The sequence below is a fragment of the Bos indicus x Bos taurus genome, chromosome 5, assembly GCF_003369695.1.
Source record: "Bos indicus x Bos taurus breed Angus x Brahman F1 hybrid chromosome 5, Bos_hybrid_MaternalHap_v2.0, whole genome shotgun sequence".
Lineage (NCBI taxonomy): Eukaryota > Metazoa > Chordata > Mammalia > Artiodactyla > Bovidae > Bos > Bos indicus x Bos taurus.
Genome location: NC_040080.1, coordinates 50,678,836 through 50,701,724, shown reverse-complemented (window position 1 = coordinate 50,701,724; position 22,889 = coordinate 50,678,836). Strand labels below are relative to the sequence as shown.

At 49.2% G+C, this 22,889-nt stretch overlaps 1 protein-coding gene across 1 annotated transcript in view; it reads right to left on the bottom strand.

Moving 5' to 3' along the window:
* Positions 1-15,499, bottom strand: part of NUAK1 (NUAK family kinase 1) — a 78,986-nt gene extending 63,487 nt beyond the window's left edge. The window contains exon 1 of the mRNA XM_027541899.1: positions 14,997-15,499. Coding sequence (XP_027397700.1) covers positions 14,997-15,239 — 243 coding nt within the window. The 5' untranslated portion in view covers positions 15,240-15,499. The remainder of the gene's footprint in view (positions 1-14,996) is intronic.
* Positions 15,500-22,889: the final 7,390 nt, after the last annotated feature.

Sequence of the window (22,889 nt, the reverse complement as noted above, 5' to 3'; positions counted from 1 at the left end):
AGTCCCTCCAAATGTACTTCTGTAGCACTCAGGGAATCGATTTTGCAGGATGGAATTATTTCCCTGAAATAAACAGACGCACAAAGGTCGCTACAATTGAAGCCTAAAAAGAAAACAAGCCAGCTGCCGATTTACGGGCAGCCTCTGATGCAACGGAGCAAAAGGTCCCCGGCTCAGGTCCAGTGGGATGGCTTAGGCCCCACCAGCCCTCCCTGGAGGAAGGAGGCCACACAGGGGAGGGGCCTTGCCTTGCTGCGGGCAAGGTCCTAGGGTGACCAGGCATAGAGGGGACACCTTCAGGAGTTGCAGACCCTAGGGCCCCTGTTGTCAACAGGCTCCACCATGGACTCAGCTATGCACTGAGGCATCTGTTCAAAAATGGGCCCCATCCTCGAGAGCTTCTAAAAGGGCCCTAGGCTATTCTAATGCTCAGCGGGATGGAGAACCCACAGTGTAGGGGGAAGAGCCCACAGTGGGGTCAAATGTGCCTGAGTCTTTAACTCAGGTGCTACCCTGCTTCCTTGAGCAGATGAGTTACCCTTTCTGAGGATCAACTTCTCTAAGCGCAAAGTAAGGATAATGGTCACTTCACGACAGAGTCACTGTGAAATGGAATGAGGCATGGAAACACTTACGGAGGGTGATTATCCTACCAAGCTCACTTTATTCTCCTTCTTTCAAGGTTCTCCCAAGAGGGTCAGGAGTTCTGGCATCTCTCAACTCTAAGGGGTTGCCTGCCTTGCTAGGTGGGGGGAAAGGGCACATCGTTCCTTATGTTGAATCCCCCCCATCATACACACAAAATATCCACACTCAGAACCCCTACTGGGTGATATGGGCTTGTGTGCTAAGTCGCTCCAGTCATGTCTGACTCTTTGCGACCCTATGAACTATAGCCTGCTAGGCTCCTCTGTCCAAGGGATTCTCTGGGCAAAAAAATACTAGAGTGGGTTGCCATGCCCTCCTCTAGGGAATCTTCCCCACCCAGGAATCAAACCCACGTCTCCTGTGGGCTCCTGCATTGCAGGCGGATTCTTTACTGCTGAGCCACCGGGGAAGCCCCGAAATAGGCATATTCTATAGCAAAACTATGTAAAGAACGGAGTCCCAAGCAGCAAAATGAGGGAACAGCTAGTTGGTAAGATTTGCTTTGCTCTTCCTGTCCAGAGGACAACCTAACCTGGGGGCAACACTTTTTTGGGAGGTCCCTGCCCCTGCCTCTGTCTCCTCTATGAGCTGCAAGCCTCTTTCACCTTCCAGCACCACACAGGGCAAGGTCATCTTAAGCCCAAGGGAATGTCTGAACGAATTATGCTCCCTGAAGCCAGGGATGGGCATTTGTAGATCCACAGAGTTCCTAAGGCCTACACGTGTTAAGTCCCTAAACAGGAATTTCATAAATATACCTGGAACTTTGATTCTGAGTAACTGGCAGAAAAGGATATAAAGGCACATTTGACTTTTGGGGAGCAGCAGCTCAAGGCCCAGTGACTGAGAGCAGCAGCTTCACAGCACTTCAGGGTTGGAATTCCACCTACAAGTAGTGTAAACATGGGCCAGTGACTTAATTTTCTGTGCCTCAGTTTATCCACTGTCAATTGGGGATGATAATGCTGGGCATCTCTTAGGGGGACCATGAATTAAGTCAGTGATTCAACAAGCTTAGACTACTGCCTGACCCAATTCCTGCTAAGTAATTGTTTGCTATTATTATTATTCCTCCATGGGATAATAACAGACAAAGAGATCTCAAACTATGGCTCCAATATAAAGGTCTGCGGTCTTAGGAGGGCTCCAGTTATCACAAAAGGTGTGGAGTGAAGAAAGTGGGGTGATATATCCTCAGATGAATGCAGAGAGCTTCCCACTGTTGTGTTTCCCAAGGACACACCATGGACCAACCCCATCACATTTCCTTGTGGTATTTGGTTAAATTGCTGAAGACTCCCAGGTCTCCATAAGTCCCCCTACCCCGCTAGACCAAGCTCTCTGGGGTGGGTGTGAAGGATGGTACATTTTAACAGGCACACCCAGAGACTCCCATGTCCCTGCAAATCTAAGAGCCCTTAGACTGGCTAAGCTCCTTAACTAGAGTCATGTCCATTTGCTCACCATCACAGCCTTTAAGCCTTGCACAGAGTATGCCTGACATATACTACATGCTGGACAGGTATCAGGTGAATCCATTCAAGCGTTACAACTCTGTAAGTATTCAGTCAAGGTCTGCTATATGGCAGCTACATGCAAAGTGATGCTAAATCAGACAGACAACTTCATTCATTTACTCAAAATCTTCACCATGCTTACTATATACTAGGTAACTGTACTAGACCCTGGAAATGCAGAAAAGATGATGAATGAGGTTGCTTAGAGGTAATTACAGATGGTGACAAGAGCTATGAATGGAGCTAATAAACAAGGAAGCGGATGGAGCATGCTGTCATTAAGCTCAGCCTCTAGAGCAACACCATCCTTTAGAACTTTCTGTGATGATGGAAATTATCTTCCCCACACTGTCCGATGGTTGCCACTGGCCCCGTAGGGTTATCTAGCACTTACCATGTGGCTTAAGGAACTTAAGGTTTTAATTTTATTTCATTGTAATGAATGTTAACTTTAATAGGCACATGTGTCCACAAGAGACAGTGCAGGTCTGGAGGAGGAAAGAGATTAGTAAACGGGAAATTATAACACAAGGCACTCAGTGCTATGCCGGGGGGTGAGGGGGGTCAAGCACCATGTGTTATCAAATGCCTCTCACCCAATTACCAGATGCTCTAACATTCTCTGGCTCTGGGAATCGAAAGAACAAGGTCAGGTACAAGGCATTGTACTTGGGCTGGAATTTTTATAGGCCACGATCAGTTGGAAGTGGTATGCAGCCCGGCCAAGCCCCAGAGACCGTGGTTCAAGAACATCCCATCATCCACCAAGCCTGCCCACAGCTGCCAAAGAGATCTCTCTCGTCCCGTCATTCCGCTGACGGTCATTTTGTCCTTGGCTACAACATCCCACTGGGCCTTGCATGGATTTTACGAGATTTCTTTGCTTCAAGCATAAGTACGAATACAAGCCTCCTAAATTCCACCGGAAAATTGGTGGCTAATCCAAACATTTCATAAAATTAGAACTCATTGTGGGGCTGAAAGGAATTCAGACTGTGCCGCCACCAGAGAAATGCAAAATATTTGTTATAATTTCTTCCTTCATGAGCTGTTTCAACCAGCAAGGGCTCTTTCAGCTTGACATTAAAGAAGGCGGTGGGGTGGGGAGGGGAGGGATGGGAGAGTTTTTGTTTTTGTTTTGTTTTCTTTGTGGTTTGCAAAAATCTTCACCAGATGATGAAAAATCGAGGAATCCTGCCGGCCTCCCTAATCCCTCGGCTAGCAGGGATAATAACTGTCCCCATCTCGGCTGCATCTTGGCTTTATAAAGAGGGTGTTTTTCCTGGAAAATTGTACTTTTGCTGCTTAACTTTCTTCTTGGGCTTTAGTGACAGAATTTTTGATATCCTGAGATTTCACCAGCAAGAGAGATACCTGCAATCATTCATTCAGGCATGCATGCAGGCAGGTCAACAATACTGATTTGCCAGGCACTGTGCGAGGCACTTGGGCTACAGCAGGAGACAAAACTGGTGGAAATCCAAGCCCTGGGAGAGCCCGCCTTCCAGGGAAGGGAGACCAACAACGGAGGATTCAGTGACTCCCACTTTGAAGCAATTTGGAGACCAGACCTAAAGGCTCACCAATTGCAGAATCTGGATGGGGCTGGAGTGGAAGTCCAAATCAATCCTAGAACGCTCATCTCACAGAGAAAGTAGCTGAAGAAGTACAGAAAAGGGGATATAATTCTCCCAAGGTCAAGCGGCCCACATGGTGCAATGGAGGAACCAGCCCCCAAGCTTCCTGACCACATCCCCAGACTCCTAACACTCCACAGCCATTCAACCAACATGGACCGCCTTCTTCCTGTGCACCAGACACGGAACCAGGCACCAGGAGTAAGACATGGAACAACTGGCTTCACAGAAACAAGTTCCTCCAGTTGCTATTTTCACAAGCCCGGAGACAACAGTGAGTCTGGCTGGCTTCAGTGGGACTCCACCCCTGGCCCCCAAGTGTGTGTGAAGAACCAAAGCAGGAAGCTGCAGAAGATTCCAAGGATCCACACCCGTGAGAGGCCCAGCAATTACTACCTCGAACCTGAAGGCAGATGGCCCAGGCCTAGAGCCCAGCTCCATGACTCTGCGAAAGTCATGTGACTTCTCTAAGACTTTCCTTCCCAGTCTGCAAAATGAACATACTAATAATGCAGGTTCAAAGGAGAGAAGGCCCCTAAAGTGGTTAGAACAGTGCCTGGCATACATGCACCATTCAATGCGTGTTTCCTGCTATTATGATCATTAGGGAAAGGATCGTCCTTCCACTCTGGACCTTCCTACACATTCAAGAAGGTGGCTACGAATCAGTGGAGATTTCCACTTCATCCCTCCCATCTCCAGGATTGATACCACCAGCTGCCAGCATTCCCACTCACACACTGATTCCCTCCCAGAGCATTCCATTTGATTCTGCCTGGGAAACAGAGATCAATTAACTGTGAGGAAGACGCAAAGTGAGGTTCTCCTGAGCGGGTGCATCACAGTCCTGCCTTTCCATTCAAACACATCCATGTGCTGGGCTGAGCTCACCAGGTCAACCCAAGTCTCAGTCTCTTCCCTCCCACGGCTTCTGCTAAGTGAGAAAGATTCACTTTCTAGTCTACCCAGAGCTAGACAAGCTGGAATGTTACATCAAGGACCGCTGAGAGCTTCTCAAAGTTTGCTGGCAGCTCTTCTAGTTGATAACAAGAAAGTCAAGGCTGTATAACCAAAGTATCTGATACAAAGAGATGAAATTCTAAGAGATGAGAGAAAGGGAAAAAACACACAACAGGGAATGGGTCTCCTTCAATAGACGGGCGGGAGGGGTAAGTGCGCACCACAAAGGCTGGGAGGCTGGGGATGTAGAAATGACAAAGGGCAGCTGCATGTTCTAGAACCCAGAGCTGGTTGAGTTCCTCTGGGGCAGAGGCTGTACTCTGTCCCCTTGCCCCGGCCTCCCCAGTGCCCACACAGTGCCTGGCACAGAACAAGAGCTCAGCCAAAATGTGCACAAATATGTTTAAACGTGCGACCTGGGAGAGGCAGAAGGAAAACTGACACCTGTTTCTACTTCTTGGAAGCCATCTAGAGTCACAGCCGAGAGCTCAGACAGACGTGAGTTTCATTCCAGCCATCATCCCCAGGTCGTCACAGACAGTGCATCCCTGGGGGCTTCAGTTCCCTCTGCAGTAAAACGGGGGCTGTGATAGCATCTCTCTTGGAGGAGGGAGGGTCTAAGAATGACCAGGAATTCAGTGAGACGATGCAGGCAACACACTTACCCCAAGGCCTGGCGGATATAAAGTGCTCCACAGAAGTGAGTCTGATGGCGTGACTTCATCTTTAAGGATGGCAGAGTAGTAAACATGAGCATCTATTCTGCCTTTTAAATGAGGCTGCCAAACACATGCCTTTCCGTGGGGAGAGGGCCTCCTCCTTGAAGCCTTGCCTCCACCCACCTGTCCCCCGGATGCAGGAACTCCCTGGATGCCGAATGCCCCCCATCACTGCTAAAAGCACGGGACACCCAAATGCACAACAGAGAGCAGAGGTGGCCACAGGCCTCCAGCCTCCAAGGCAAAGTCCCCTAAACTAAAAGTACCCAAGGAATGAGTGAAGATCCCATCAAGCAACCCAGCAGAACATGAGACTGCCTTCCTCTGAATCCTGAATAATAACAGTCTATAATTATTGACAACCAGCTACATGTCAGGCACTGTTCTTGGCACAGTCCCTGACAACCTGGGAAGTAGGTTCTACCATCATGCCATTTTATAGATGAGAAAACTGATAGCTTCTTTGAAAGTATTTTCTAACTCACATGGGTTGTCCAGAACCCACTTCATAAACAAGCTTAAAAAGCAATGTCTGCCTTGAGCTGAAAGGAAATGCAGGCTCTCCCTACACTTGACAAAGCCTGCACCAAACAATCTTAAAAGGGTTTGGGGAGCCAAAGATACTTCCCTTTCCCGCAACAAAGAGACCTCCTGCCAAAAACCAGGCAAGAGGAAATGAAGTCTGTTTCATCAGTTCCATTCAGCAAATCCCAGGATTCTCTTCCTATGAGCTGGCAGGGACCTTGCTGAGCATTTTGTCTTGGTCTCTCGATTTATAGGTGAAGAAAAGGGATTCAACACTGGGGCACCTACTGTGTGCTGTCCCGTGCCCAGGCTACTGGAGATACAAAGACAGCTGAGCCCCTGTCCCGCCTTTCCCAAGAAGAGGGCTCCTTCAAGAATAACATTTCTCTATGGGCCAAACACTTTTCTAAGAATTCGACAGACAATTCGTTGATCCTCACAACCACTCCCCATTTCACAGATGAAGAAACTGAGTCTCAAATTTACACAGGATGTTAGAGCAGGGTCTCAAACCCCAGTGCCTGGCTCCAGAGGCAGACTCAGAACCACTCCTTTTGTACACTTTCCTTCCACCTTCCTGTAGGAGCTTGGGGTTATGAGTGTCCTTGGCAGCTGGGGTGAATCATACATGAACTGAGCCCAATCACAATGAAATGACAACAGCCAGCAAGGATTCCCTCCAACCTGCACCCATCAGTTGCCTCCGTGGCTTTAGAGTCAGAAGAACTAGCAATACACAAAGTGTGACACCAGCGGGAGGGGATGGGATCGTAAGGAAACACTGACAAAGCAGCAGCTCCCTTTTCTTACACTGGGGAATTGCCCCTTTGGCCACAGAGATGCAAGCTGCGCTCTGAGCCATCTGGACACCGCCCTTCCCCTCCCTTCCAGGGAAAGAGGGAACCAACCATGGCGGCCTCTTAGCACCCTCCCATTAAACACCTCCAGCTGCCCCTCAATACCTCTAAGGAAAGTAAACCAAGTGGAATTCTTTTCTCAAGTTTTAAAGGCAAATCACGACGGTGTTTTTTTCCAGACATACATTAACTCTGCACTCCAGCTGGTTTACAATTCTTTAAGTACTTGATTTACAACCCAGGGAGAAAATGTTTTGAAAATCTTGCAAATGCATTTTGCATCTCAAGCTTGCCTACTCCCAGAGCTGATCACCGGGGATTCTCAGACAGGGTGGGGGATGCAGTGAAGGGGGGCGGTTGCTGGTGGCTCCCGGAAGTGTGGGAGTGACCAGGGAGACCAGAGAGTTGCAAAGAACTGCGGGAAGCAGCCGCCAAGGGTGAGAATCAGCTCCCTTCTTCCTCCCTGCAGCCTCAGCGCAGAGCTATGATGGAGAGGCACCTGGCCATGCTGGGCCGACCCTCCACAGCTGTCCAAAGGGTGATAAGGAGGGGGGTGACCCGGAAAAGGGGGAGGATGGGGGCCCAAGGGGCCTTCCCTGCTGCCTCCCACCTCCACAGACCCCCTCCCTTCTCAGGACTGCTGGTGCACTCTTCATGCAGCTGTTTATTCATTCATTCATTCATTCACACTGAGCATCTACTATATTGCCTGGCTACAGGCCAGGATGCAGTGGTAAGACAGTGACCCTGCCTCCCTCCTAATGGGGGAGGAAGGGGAGGGTGTGTGTACAGACAAATCATCAAACCCACAAGCTCTGGAGGAAACTGATACAGGCCCAAGACAAGAGGATATGGAAGCAAGAGTTGGGCAGCCAGGCAGGACTTGAAGGATATGCAAATTCAGAGTTTAAGTCCTCAGCCACCCATGCGAAAGTTTAAAGCAGGGACAGCCACGACCAGGAATAAGAAGGCCACCAAGGTGCTCGTTGCTTGCACTTCTCACTAGCTCTGATTTCCAAGAGCCTAATATGCACAAGCTCTGCATCGGAAGGCTCCCAGTCCTACTTCTCATGGCAATCCCACTTTGTTGTATGTTGGCAGCCGCATTTTCTAGAAGAGAAAACAGAAGCTCAGAGGAAATATGTGATTTTGCCCAGGATCATCCAGGTGCTGAGCCGCAGGGGAGAATAGGAACCCAAGTCTGTCTGATTCTACAGCCATTTCTTCCTCCTCATTCATACCCTTGTGCTGTGCTCAGTTATTCCAGATGTGTTCATGACACGCCCCAACTAAGTCCTCAGTACCTCCATGGCAGGACTTGTCATATTCTGTTCTGAAACTTCCCACTGTCCTGGGCACTTTAGGAAGCCCTCGGGAAATATACCTTGCCAGAAGGAAAGGAAAAGATGGGACGACCCTAGTGGAGGCTGTGTCTTCATGATAGGGAATCTTTAGCCCAGCCCCGGGTTGAACATGCAGTTAAAAGTTTACTGAAGAGCCTCACTGTGAAGTCAACATCTGGCTGCCTCTGGACCATTTCCAGAGAATTTTATCAATACAGCCAGACTCTACTCACGGGTGGGTCATCTGGCCCGGCCCCTCCTGGGCCCTGGGCCTGGGATCTTCTCATTCCTGCACTGCACAGTGTCGTCTGGGCTGGCGGGATGATAAATGCATTCTGCTTTAAAGCAGATACTTCGCAAATCATAACTTACAGATGCTCCAGGACTTTCATGTGGGAAAGACAAATGAGACTTAAGCTGTCTGACTCCGGGGCCACTGAGGACAGGAAGCCACAGCCAGGACGGCTCTCTCCTCTCCACGAGCACAAGACCAAATGGGAATTCGAGCAGGGAAGGGTCTGCCTGACTTTGCAGACACTGCTATGTTACCCGCCATTCATTTCCAGCCATTGTCTTTTCAAGCCCACAAATCAGAAAGCTCTTTGAGGTCAGGGGTGATGACCTACAGCTCCCATACCTCCTAAAATAGTTACTCACTATTGTATTCCCTTCTGTGCCATCCCACAAGCCTTTTGCCCGGGACCTCCTATGTGCCTGGCACTCTGCTAGGAATGGACAGCAGATCCAAGATGGCTGGATGGGACTTGTCAGCAGACAAGACACCTTGACTCAATCCTTATCTCCTGCAGCTTCCTGGGAGGAAATGAGATCAGACATCCTGGAGTGGTGAGGGAGCACTTCTGTCGCTGCAAAGTGAACCAGCTGACCTCCAGAGGGCCCCAAGGGATTCCAGAACCTGAGGCTGCTGAAGGCACAAAGAACTCAGTGTGTGCCCAGGAGAAGCGCTCCTGGACCTGCTTCATTAACAGACTCGTGGCCCAACAAGCAGACCTCTCTCCCCGCCCTCACCCCTGACACCATTCCGATCTTTATCTTCTCATAGCTCAGCTCTTGAGAAAACCTCCAGGTTGGCTCCCTGCTCCAAGCCAGTACTGCAGATCCCTGGGCTCGGAGCCCCGCTGTGATCAGAGCCCAGCTCAGCCCACCTAGGGGAAGGGAGCTGGCCACAGTCTTCACGTTCACACTGCCTGAGTCCAGGCCCCGACTCTGCTGCAGCATGTGACCTCAGCAGGCTAGCGAACCTCTCTGTGACTCAGCCTCTTCATCTGGAAGATGAGACGATTACAGGATTGTTATGAGAATTAAATTAGTTAAATGGACCTGGCACGTTATAAGCACTCAAGAAGAATTAGCTGCTATTATTTATTGTTATTAAATGTTATTATTATCCCCCTATTCCTATCTTACCTGCCTTGCCTCCTACTGCATAAAGCCCATATTCCAAGACATCTGGCCTGCTCACCCCAGAATCTGCCCTCTGCCTGAAAGCTTCCATATTTCGGTCTTTGGAAATACAAATCAAGGGTCATCTTCAACAGCCCTTGCCCTCCCCAATCCTACAGTATTCCCTGGCCCTCTCTCAATCCCCTTCCTGAACAATGAGAAACCTCTCAGGAAAAGCATCTCCTCATGGCTAGTTCTCTTGAACAGGAGCAAAATACCACATCCAAATCCGGAGGTCACAACAAAGATAAAAGGTTCTCCATGTCTCCAGCAGCAGTGGGTCTCAAAATAGATTTGTCTGATGCTTCCTTGCTACTTAACCCTGGGCAAGTTACTTAAACTCCCCAAGTATTGTTTTCCCCATCTGTTGAATGGGTCTGAGGTGAGTGCGTGCCTCTTAGGGTCATGGTGACAATCAGACATGAGAAAATATCTGTAAAGCACTTAGCACAGCCTGACATACCCCTAACTCTCAAAAATATTGGCTGGTAGTAATAAGAGCAGTTGTGGCATTTGAGGGAGGGGGTGTTCCTATCTAGCATGGCACTCAAGTTAATGAACTGATCTTCAATGAGCTATGTTTCAACTTGAAAATCTCCAGAAGTAATCAATTCCTGTACAGAAGAGATACCCACAGCCTAGCAACTGCTCACTCTTGTCTCTTCCACCAGACTATAAGTTCCTTAGGTCTTATCCATGTGTATGCCCCAGAATTTAACATGGTGAGAAGCATATGGCAGATGGTAATAAATCTTTGCTGAACTGAGCAGAATTAGTTCAATATTTGTAAGTACATTTCATCATTGCTACTAGATTATAAACTCTTTTTTTTTTTTAGATTATAAACTCTTTAAGAGTAAAGATCATGTCTTGTTCTAGTAAAGATGTATTAAATGAGTGATGGAGAAATACCAAATGAAGAATCGGGTTTTTTAGACTCAGCCTACTCAGTTACCAGCTGTGCAACCTCAGAGAAGTCACTTGACAATTCTGTGCCTTATTTTTCTCACCTTAAGGATGGATGAAAAGTTTGGACTACACATCTGTCGAGGTCCCTTATACCTTAAAACTGGGTTTGGGCCTTAGCTGCAATATGGTACCCCAGCCACCCTGCATATGACAGTCATCCACCCCTGGTTCGGCAGGCCAGCTTACTAATTTGCACCCCTGAGCTGCAGTTTTCCAGCATCAAGCTATGAATAACTTTGGGCCAGTGCTTAAAATGCCCACTTTTAGTCAAATCAGTTGCTTTGCCGGGTAAGGATGCTCCATCACCCATCCCAAGGCATCATAGTAATTTGGGGGCACAACTGACCCACCAGCTCTGCCATTCCCATGCCAGACCCTCCCGGAGACCTGCTTCCTGCTCACACCACACCTCAAACTACTCACAAGAGATAACTTGGAGCAGAGAGAGAGTTGAACTTAGTTGACGGTGAGCTGATCGCATAACACCTCTCCCCAAAACGTTGTTTATTTTTGCTCTTGGATTTTTTGGCAATTCTCAGTGCAGCCTGAGGGTCCAGGGAGCTTGGCTCAAAGAAAATGCCATGTTATAACACAGGGCCCGCTCTGCAGCCCTGCCCGAAACTGTATCAAAACGAAAGTTGTGCAATAAACAAAGCCCAAATTCAAGGCCTTAGAAATGTGTTCAGATCCTATCAGAATCTGGCTGATGGTCTTGGCTTCCTATGGGTGCACTTCCCTAATTAACCTGAAAAGTTGCTTATTTCTCCTACCTCTCTCTGAGTGAGTTAATTGTCCAATGCATCATGCCTCTCTGATGGTCTTAAAACCTAAATGAAAGTCCAAGTGAAATGAAGGGGAAAAAAATCTGCTAAAAAAAGAAACTGAATTTGCTAATTTCCCCTTTTAAGGCTTTCTAAGGGCTTCCCTGGTGGCTCAGCTGGCAAAGAATCCACCTGCAATGTGGGAGACCTGGGTTCAATCCCTGGGATGGGAAGATCCACTGGAGAAGGGAACAGCTACCCACTCCAGTATTCCGGCCTGGAGAATTTCATGGACTGTATAGTCCATGGGGTCACAAAGAGTCAGACACAACCGAGCAACTTTCACTTTCATATAGGTTATTTTATTCAATTCTTACAACTAGTTCATGAGGTGGTACTATATTAGCCCATTTTACAGATGAGAAAATGGAGGCTTCTGAAGGTTAACATAGCTTGCCCAAAGTCACAAAGCTAGTCAGGAATCAGTCAGGATTTGAATATAAGCCAGGGCTCTTAGTCCTTCTGCCAGAGTGCCTCACTTGTGCAGCTTATAAACTCTGGAAGAAGCCACTTTGAGTCCTTTCTCATAGACATGCCCAGACAGTAGCAGCAAGACTACATTTGGGATGAAAAGGATGCCTGGAGAATGCCTGGACCACGTAGAGGGCTGGACCAGCTGACTCCAAGTTCCTGATTCTGCAAACTCTCTCTTCCGAACTGCCTTTCACAGAATGCTGATGCTCCATGGTGTGCTGTTTGACTCAGAAGGCCCTTCCAGACATGCAATTAAAAGCCACAAGATTCTTAAACAATTCTCTGTCTCAAGGGTGCTGATTTCATAGCATCTCAGGCAGCCTAACACCCAGCACTGTACTTGGGCCACTTACATTGGCAAAGCAGTTGAAAGGCGCGGCGCCTCTTGGAAAGTGCTCGGAAAGGCTTGAGTACAAACAAAAATAAAGCATCACTTTGCAATTCTACCCAAAGACCTAAAAGGCAGAATTGAGACAATGTGCTCTGAATTTGGAATCGCACCTCAAAAGCAAGTGGATATTCAGTGTATCCTTGGAACCACAAGAAAACTCCAAAGTCACACTTCAGATGAAAATTTCTTGCTGCTCTTGACAGATTCTGAGTCACCAAGCACTGTACAGGCAAGAACAACTTGCTGACCAATTTTTTCTAACGTATGTTTTATTTTCTGTCCAGTCAGGCATAGGGAATTTTCCACCTGACAATTTCTGTTTCTCACTTAAGGTCTGACACCATCTGTGAGCAGTGTGCTCCACGAGGGGGACTGAGGGGACGGAGTTGAAGTCAAGGAAGCCTTCCCTTCACTCAATCTGTTTTCTCATCTGCTTAATGCATCTACTTAGATGATTTTGCTAACATCCTAAGCTTATCAGGTAGAAAGCAGTCTGGGGATTGCCAGTTTCTGGATGTGGATCTGCTACCAGATTGAGAATCTTTACATAATCTTTGAGTAAAACAAGAGATTGAGCTGTAATGAGTAGCACAATGGGAAACTGAACGGAGAGCTGGACAACAGAGGAGGACTCAACAGCTTGCTGTTGTGAAATGAGCCTCTTCCGTTCTCAGGGCGCCCCCTAGTGGCCATTCGATTAAATTCCGAAGGAATGTTCAGAGTTCCTGCAAATAAAGGGAAAGAGACACCCACCACAAGAGAAAGGCAGGCTCGCGCCTACTGATGCAATCAATCCCTTTCGTTCTATCCTAGTCCGTGGATCAGACAGCTATCAGAGGGAATACCTGAGGCCCCAGTGAAGCTCAGAAAGATGTCTGCCATAAGACAAGCTTTCACTCTTGCAGTTGGCGGCAAGCTACTCAGCCTTCCGGAGTCTGTGCCCCCTCACAGATCCCAGACACACCCTTACCACTCAACCCCTCACAAGCTCACATCCTCAACCTGCAGCTCCAACCGCGTCTGGTTTTCATTACTGCGCTTTCGAACTTCCCAGCATGATTCTTCAACAGCTATTAAGACAACATGAGCAAGGAGCTAGGCTTAGGTTTTGCTTATTCAACATCCAGCCTGGGGAATATCACCTCAGACAAAAAGCATGAATGAAGCGCACGTTTCTCAGCCTCCTCTTCCACAGACCTTCGAGTGTGCTCCTCAAAGGACATTCCTGCATCTCCTCTTGAAAATTTTCAATCTACAAAAATGGCACCTGCCCTCTCGACTACTTGCTATAGATTTTGTTGATAGGAGACAGCTTTAAAATACTATGTACAATCTCTCAAATTTCCAGTTAATCTATAATGGACTTTAATTTTTAGGATCTGGGATAAAGCTGTATCAACCCAAAGAGTGAAGCCTAGAATGAAGGAATTATCCAGATAAACCAATATTTGAGAATTGGGCTGGCTGAACTTTCTGATTGGTGTCAGGCTTTGTCCACAGAACTGTCACTGCACAGATGCAAAAGAAAAATACTGACATCAACCCACCACTTACTTTATTCAGCAGCCCATTTTGCTTTTCCCCTGTGATCATTTGTTAAGTTTATAAGCAACCCTGGGCTCCCAAACACCCCCCAAAAGTGTGCACAAGGAGTTTCATAATTACTTCCTGACTTTGGCCCTCAATCGATTAAAATCCATCTGATAACGCTGAAAATGAAAGAACCATGTTAATTTTCTGCCACACACCACACAAAATCTTTCTGCAATAGTCAGTCACTTTAAACCCAACCCTCTAGCCACAAGCAGCGTGGATTGCAAGGGCCTGTTCTGCAGAAAGGAAAATGACAACAAGCCAAAGTTGGGACAATGCAAAGACTCCAAAGCACTCAAGATGTTACTTGGGGCTGAGTAAATGGCCTTAGGACCCTGGCAGGGTTACAGCTGTCACAAAGAGTGGGGAGGCTGGGTCAGACCCCTTACACAATACAGCAGTCTTGCAGCCGGGGCCTGAAAGGCCATTGAATCTGCAACTCAGTGTGGCTATCCATGCCCTAGGCATTTCAGTCCTTCCAGAAGCCAGCAGCAAACTGTCACAACCCTCAGGCATGAGTGTTGAACCTTCACTTCTATTCCCTAACCTTCTCTCTTAAAAACAGGCAGGAGTCCGTCCTCCCTTGCAGCGACCTCAGCACCGCGGCGACGGGGACTGGGAGGATGAAGGGGAGCGGGGGATGGGGGGGGGGGGGCGGGTCTCATTCATCCATAGGATACGGGACCAGGCGAACCAGCTCCGAGCTGCGGATGTGGCTGTGTGTGGAGTTACAGCAATAAGGCATTCCAGGGCATGAATGCGTGCCTGCGAGGGAGACCCCAACGGTCCCGATGGTGCAAAGTGTTTGCAAATCATAAACACTACTTTGCTGCTGGGATCAAAACCCCCAAAATATGCGCAGACAGGATGTAACAAGTGTTTCGGGAGAAAGACACGCCTGAGCCACGGGGGGCTGGAGCGGCGGGGGCGGGGTGAGAGTGAGGAATCTGTCTGGGGGTTCCGGGGAAGCCCCCTCTCGGACCAGAGACCCCCCCTCTGCGCCCCCAAACCCCGTCGCGTGAGCGCTGCGTCCCCAGCCGCGTCTAGACCGAGCCCGCCGGGTGTCCCCCCAACTCACCACTCGGCCCGAAAACCTCTCGGTGGCCCGCTTGACTTTGCCGTAGGTGCCTTTGCCCAGGGTCTCCTGCAGCTCGTAGCGGTGCTTCAAGTTGTGTTTGTGGTGATGCCGCTTCACACCGTGCGGCTTCCTGGGTTCCGGGGTCGCCGCCGAGGGGGCTGCACTCGCCCCCGCCTCCGGCGGAGAGCCTGGCGCCCCCGGCCCCAAGTCCGGGCCGGCCGCGGGCGCAGCGGCCCCCTCCATGTCCGAATGCAGGGCAAGCCGGGCCGGAGAGGGCAGGACCGAGCACAGCGCTCGCGGTGTCGGGGTCCCCGCCGAGAGAAAGCGGGGCGCGCTCAAGGTCGCCCCCGCAGCATCGGGAAGGCGGCCGGCTCCCGCCGGGGCTGCGGCTGGGTCACTGGCGGCGGCGGGGACTGCACATCTGGCGCCCCCGGCGCGCACGATCCGCGCACCGCCCACCGGCCGCGGCGAGCTGCGGCGCGTCGGGCGAGGTGGCGGCGGTGGCAGGGGAGGCGGTGGTGTTCGCAGAAGGGAGGGGAGAGGGGTGGCTCCGAGCGCAGGAGGGGGAGTGTTATGTGGGGCGCCGCGCCCCCAGACCCCTCCCCGGGAGGACGCGCAGACTGGGCGGGCGCGGGGGCGGGGGCGGCGCGCGGGCCGGCCCCCGGGGAGGGGGGCTAGGGGCGGCGCGGCCGGGGCTTCCCCCCACCTCCCGCCCTCCTCCCGGGCCCGGGGCCACCCCGAACTGGGAGGGGGATGGAAGCGTGTCGCGACTCGCCCTTTGTGCAGCGCCGGCTAGGCCGTGCCGGCGGCCAGGGGGCTTTGTCCTCGCTCGGCTGGGAAAGAGACGGGGGGGTTCCCAGCCCGGGCGCCCCCTCCCCCGGCTCGCCCTCCGCAGCCGCCGCCGCTACCGCGGGCTCTCCGCCGCCGCCGCCTCCTCGGACTCCGGCTCCGGCCGCTCGGCCTCCCTTCCTGCTCGCGCCCTGGCTGCGGCGACGGCGGCGGCTCGCCGAGCCCCGGGGCCGGGTAGACGAGAGCGCTCGGAGCCGGGGGCCCCCGGGGCCCGCTGGCGATCCGGCCGGGGGCGCTGCGGGCTCGGGCGCCCCTTCATTTTCTTTTGGGTGTCGCCGCGGCCGCCAGGCCGGAGACGGGGAGAGGTGGGGGAGGGGAGGCGCGCGGGTGTTGGGTTACAGGCGGTGAGTCACGGCTCCCCCTCCCCCGCCGCGGTGCGCACCCCCTCGCGCTCAGCCCAGGCTGCCACCCGCGCCTCGCAGACCCCTATCCCGGCTGGCGAAGGGCTGCTCTCCCGGGCCGGGGTCGGGGCAGCTGCGCGCCCCTGAAAACCCCAAGAGGGGCGCGTTGACCTCGGCCCCGCGCCCTCGCCGGAGAAAGGCTAAGGCGGGGAGGAAGGGAGGTTCCGAGGCTGAATCTGCGGCCGGTCGCCGCACTGCAGCCTTCCGACACTATCCAGGACTCCCGCCTGGGAGAGGAGGAGAGTTGGGTCGCTAGAGGTGCCTGGATGCAGCTGGGCGCCTACCCTGCCCGCCAAGGCTGTGTTTGGAGGTGGGCAAACCAGGGACCTCGGATGGAGCAGGGCCTGAGACTGGCTAAGCCAGAGGCGATAGGCAGGCCTCTTGGCCCCTTGGGCGTTTGTATTTCTCCTTTAACTGAAATGGCCAGATCCTGGAGATGGTACCCAGCACCCCACCCCCACAAGCGAGGGTCAGGCAGGAACGGCTACGACTGTGGCAAGACTGCCACCTTCTAAGAAGTAGCAAGGGAAAATAAGGAAGAAGGCAAGAGAAAAAGAAGGCTTCGGGAGTTGTTTCAATAGTGTGGTATACCAGACTGGGATGGGAAGAGTGAGGGGTGAGGAATGTCTGGTGCGTTCTGCAGATGGCGTGGTGGTTCATTTTTTCACCAGTGAGCCGGACTCGCCCTTCCTCCGCAGCTCTCAGGTTCATCCCTCTGCATTCCTGCTGTCTTCAGGCCTGTCTATACCTTATCACCTTACCCTGGATCCCGCAACAGCACGTCCTCCCTGCAAGCCCCCTCTGCGCTGCCAGAGTAATAGCCTGTAACACTAGTCACCATAATGTGTCCTCCACCCTTGCAGGGTCTCCCTGCCTGCCTCCTGCAACTATTCTGCTTTTATACAAAATCTGTAGACTTTGCATATGTAGATTAGAAAGTCAGTATAAATAACATGCAGGTTGAGCCTGGCTTCCTAGTGGCTAGGCTGTGTGACATTTGTCAAATGACTTAACCTCTCAGAGCTTCAGTTTCTTCTTGAAGTATAGATTACTGGATCTGTTTTACAGGTAAACGGATCATGTCTGTAGTGGTAATTAAAACTGTTAACCCTGGGTCTTTCCCTTCCCAGGGATGTGGTGTGCTGTGCTTAGTCACTCAGTCGTATCCAGCTCTTTGTGACCCTCTGGGCATGGGATTCTCCAAGCAAGAGTGGCTTGCCATGCCCTCCTCCAGGGGATCTTCCCAATCCAGGGATCGAACCGAGGTCTCCAACATTGCAGGCAGATTCTTTACCATCTGAGCCACCAGGGAAGCCCCTGAACATGGTAGGAATCCACTACCCCATCTCTTGAAATTAAATGTGGCCACATTACTTAGACCAATGGAATGAGAGCAGTGATGTGCATTGCTTTTAGGTGGAAACTTTGAAGGACCAATGGGTACATGCCCATGTCTTGACAATCCTGAAAATGCAATGTTGGCACTCACAACAACCATGAAGAACAGATATAGAGCCTCCATCATCCAGCCGGGCCTCTGTAACGATGGCAGAACTGGCCCAAGTAACCTGCATTGTAAAAGTAGTGTGAACAAATATTAAACATGTGTTAAACCAGGGAGATTTAGCAGTTGTTTGTTACAGCAGCATAACCTAACTTATTCTGGCTGATGGTGATCCTCCCCAGTGCCTAGGACTTAATCAGTATTGAATAAATAGCACCTACAGTGTGCTGATCCTATTTTATGACAGTAAACCCTGTTTTCAGTTGAGGAAACCATATCAGAAAGGTTAAGTAATTGGCCTGAGATTACACAAGTTGTAAATAGCCACACCAGGAATTAAACCCTACCTGTCCAGTTCCCAAGCGTGTGTTCTTCCACATATGCAGTTCTACCTCTCCTTAATTGGGAAGGATGGAAACAGTACAATGCCTGGCACAAAGTCATGCCCAAGAACAGGGAGTTCCTCTCCAGACTGAATTCCTATAGCATTTATAATTTGAACCACACTTTAGCACAATGTTATCGTGCATTGTGCTCGAGTGTTTTCACATAGATAAAGCATTTCCTCCAACAAGCTCCCAGGCTCCTTGGTTAAGAGCTTGAGTTCTAGAGTCAGACTGCCTGGGTTCAAATCCCTGTTCCACCACTCATAATTGAGCATTTTGGACAATTGTTTTCCCTCTCAATCCTTCTGTTCTCTCATCTGCAAAATGGTGATGGTAATAACATAGGTGGTATTGGCAGTGGTAACAGTAGGTCTCGGGGTTGGTGTGAGGATTGAGAAAATCAGTAAATCATGGCTATGAAGATTATACTCATTTTTCACCTTCTTATGACTCTTACTAGAATTCAGGCAATTATAAGCAGGTTAATCATACTGCCTGCTTAGACTCTGATTTCTGGCTTCATTATGGATATGGGACCAATGTTGTCACATTAGCAGTTGGAAGCGTAACATCCACACTGTCCTACAACTTATATTTTCATAAGGCCCACTATTTGTTTTTTATTACACTTTCCATTGTCAAGGCAATTTAAAAAATAGAAAGTAATATTTGCTCTCTTAAGAAATAGCTGTTTAGAAGACCTCGTAATGCCAGTTATGGTTTATCCGCTATCTACCGTCTGCCAGGACCTTTATATATATTGGGGGCTTCCCTTGTGGCTCAGCTGGTAAAGAATCGGCCCGCAATGTGGGAGACCTGGGTTTGATCCCTGGGTTGGGCAGATTCCCTGGAGAAGGGAAAAGCTACCCACTCCAGTATTCTGGCCTGAAGAATTCCATGGGCTGTATAGTCCATGGAGTTGCAAAGAGTTGGATACGACTGAGCAACTTTCACTTTCACTTATATGTATTACCTCTAATCATCATGAAACTGCAAGATGAGTATTAATGATCCCCACCTAGCTGTTCACACTGAGTCTCAAAAAGGTTAAGTTGTCTATGATCAAGCTTTCCTCTGATCCCTGTTCCAAGCTGCCTAACATCCCAGCTCATATCCATGAATGTGTATGCTTTGGTTAACTAAAGTCTTACGTTTTTCTAGACGAGGTTTTGAAAAGTTACCAAAGGTCGTAATATTTCTAACTTAAGTATGTTGTTTGGTAGACACCTTATGATAAAAAGCAACCCAGGAAAGTGTTTGTTCTTCACAGTGGCAGATTTCTAGTTGTTGTTCAGTTGCAAAGTTATGTCCGACTCTTTGTGACCTCGCCAGGCTCCTCTGTCCTTGGGATTTCCCAGGCAAGAATACTGCAGTGGGTTGCCAGCATTCCCTTCTCCAGGGGATCTTCCCAGACCAGGGATTGAACCTGTATCTCCTGCATTGGCAGGTGGATTTTTTGCCACTGAGTCGCCTGGGAAGCCCAGATTTCTAGTTGCCCACCAAATATTCATGCTTCTCAAGCAGGTGAGCTCACAGACAGCTGCTCTGCTGGGAATGTATGTCCCCACTTCTCTTGCATCCCAGTGTGGCCATATGACTGGTTATCTCTAATGGAATATAAACAGAAGTGATGTGCATTACTTCTAGAGCAGAGTGTTGAAAAATGGATGTGTATTCCCCTCTTGGCCTAGCTGTAAGTAGAGGGCTCCAAAGCCCCAGAAGATGGTGAGGTCACCAAATAAAAGAAGCCTGTGTTCCTGCATCACCTTCGGAATAAAGCCAACCTCTGGCCAGGACATTGGACTGGTACATGAGTGAGAAGTAAGCTGCTACTGTGTTAAGCCCCTGAGATTACAGAGTTTCTTTGTTACAGCAGCTAGTACTATCCTAACAAATATATACAGTTTATACCGTACGTGTGTTCAGTCACTCAGTTGTGTCCAACTCTTTGTGACCCTATGGACCATAGCTCACGAGGTTCCTCTGTCCATGGGATTTTCCCAGCAAGAATACTGGAGTGGATTGTCATTTTCTTCCTCCAGGGGATCTTCCAACCCTGGGATGGAACCCTCTTCTCCTTCATCTCCTTCACTGCCAGTGGATTGCTTACCACTACACCACTGTATTTACATATAAAAAGCACAATGGGAGATTATAACAATCTCAATATTTGGAACCCAAAATGCCACTTTTATGTTCTCTGGCCACTTGCTTATTTAAAGAGAAAGCTTATTATTTGGAACTGGAAGTTTTTCCTCTAATTTTCCCTGTATTACATGTATCCAAGATCCAAACAAGAATAGTATTCAGTAGTCATAAAATGATTTAATAAGAAATTTAGTCATTCAACAATATTCTTGTTTTTCCCACTACATACCAGACATCTGGGGCTGAGAATGCACTGTGACAGGACAGGCCTGGTCTCATCTTAAGGAAGCTGAACATCTTACTCACCCAGTCTGTGGGTAATAAATACAATTTACAGCTTTCAACTGACCTCCAGCCACCAAACTTCTTGGGAGATCCCAAGCTATTTAGAAGTGCAAGATATGCTTAAAAACTAAAATTTCCTTGTACATCAAAACAGAATGCTATGTTTCTTCCCCTGCTAAGTGGCTAGAAAAACAGTAAGAATGGTGGATAAGAGCATAGGCTTCAGAGTCAGAACTGGCTGAGATCAAGTCCTGGCTCTACCATTTTCAAACTGTGTGGTCTTGGGCAACTTCTTTGTTTCTCAGTTTCCCCATCTTTAAAATGGGGATGCAATACCTAGCACAAGGGGTGTTTGTTGAGGATTGACTGCATTAATGCAAAAAATAAAAAGCACTAAGAACAACATGAGATAACACGAGACAGCACCCAATAATGTTGGCTGTTACTATCTTTGGCCACCTTCCCACTGGAATGACATTTTGTGTATACAAGGATATAGTGGACAACCATTTCAGGGGGCTGACGTGACACCAGGAAAAGGAATTATCAAGAGAATCAGTGGATATTACAAGTATTCAACTGAAATAACCCAGGTTGAGATCCTACTTTCCATTCTTCTCATCTACTTGCTGATTGAGGGGCCAGAAGAGTCCTGTTGGGATCAGCATCCCTTTGGGTAATCCCTGGAGAATGGGACAACCCATGGGACAAGAAACAGGGCTCCTGACCCCTGTCATGCCTATACCCCGGTACTTTGGCCAGGTACCTTCACCTCTCTGTGGAATCCTGTCATCAGGCAAGATGCTCCTAAGGGCTGACAATTTCCGACCCCTTTTGGAGATTTCAGTTTTACATCCCCAGCATGTTCCTTCTTTTCCTCCCTGCTTCATGCACGTGTGAAGTGAATGGAGCAAGTGGACGATTGGCAGCAGCTCCATTTGCTTTGTTTTCTCTGTCCTAAACTTTATACTGAAAAATAAGATAGCAGCTTCCTGTGGGAACACAACAGCAGGGATTCGTTGGAAGGTTCTGTTACTGAGAAAAGAAACTGAAATGTGATAAATTCCCCATCAACAGAGAAAGCGCTGGCAGGACTCCAGCAGGAGCAAACAATACTGTACCACCCTGGAAAGAGTGGCTGCCAGAAAGTCGAGAGCGTACACGTGTCACATGCAGAGATGCACTGGGGTCATGTGGGAATAACTCTAATTGGCTACAATAGAAGAGCCTTTGGGTTTCAAGGAAGTTGAATGGAGATTTCTGGGCAGGTTCAGGAGATATAATGAGTTCTTGATGGGGAGGAGGGGATAGTTAGGGAGTTAGGGATTGACATGTACACACTGCTAGATTTAAAAGGATAACAAATAAGAATCTACTGTATAGTAGATCTACAAAGAATTCTTTACGATGTTATATGGATGGTCTGGGATTTTGGCGGGGAGGGTGAAGTGAAGTGAAAGTTGCTCAGTCGTGTCCAACTCTTTGTCACATCATGGACTATAGAGTCCATGGAATTTTCCAGGCCAGAATACTGCAGCGGATAGCCTTTCCCTTCTCCAGGGGATCTTCCCAGCCCAGGGATCGAACCCAGGTCTTCCGCTGATTCTTTACCAGCTGAGCCACCAGGGGGTGATGGATACATATATATGTATGGCTGAGCCTCTTTGCTGTCCACATGAAACTATCACAACATTGTTACTCTGCAATACTCCATTGTAAAATAAAAAGTTAAAAATAAAAGTCAAGATATTAGAGATAGGGTTTCCCTGGTGGTCTAGTGATTAAGAATGCACCTGTCAACACAGGGGATGTGGGTTTGATCCCTGGCCAGGATGACCCCACACAATGAAGAGCAACTGAGCCAATGCACCACAATTACTGAGCCACCTGCGGCAGCTACTGACGACCTTGCGCCTTACAGCCCACGTTCCGAAACAAGAGGAGCCACCACCATCAAAAGCCCCTGTTTGCTGCAACTAGAGAAAGCCCACGTGCAGCAATGAAGACCCAGTGCTGCCATAAATAAATAAATATATCTTTTTTGGAAAAAGATATTAGAGGCAGCCCTGCAAAAATAATTAATAAATAAAAATAAAGAGTTTTCCTTTATTACATTTTATAAGTGTATTCCTTATACACTCCCTGTATGGGTAAATGCACTCAGTCACATTAGCTACATGCTTACCACAGGCTCATCGTGATTCTAGGTACTGCAGATACAGAAGTGAACAAAAACTAACTCCCTGCCTTCATTCAGTTTTGTTGTTGCTGTTCAGTCACTAAGTCACCTTCCACTGTTTGCAACCCCATGCACTTCAGC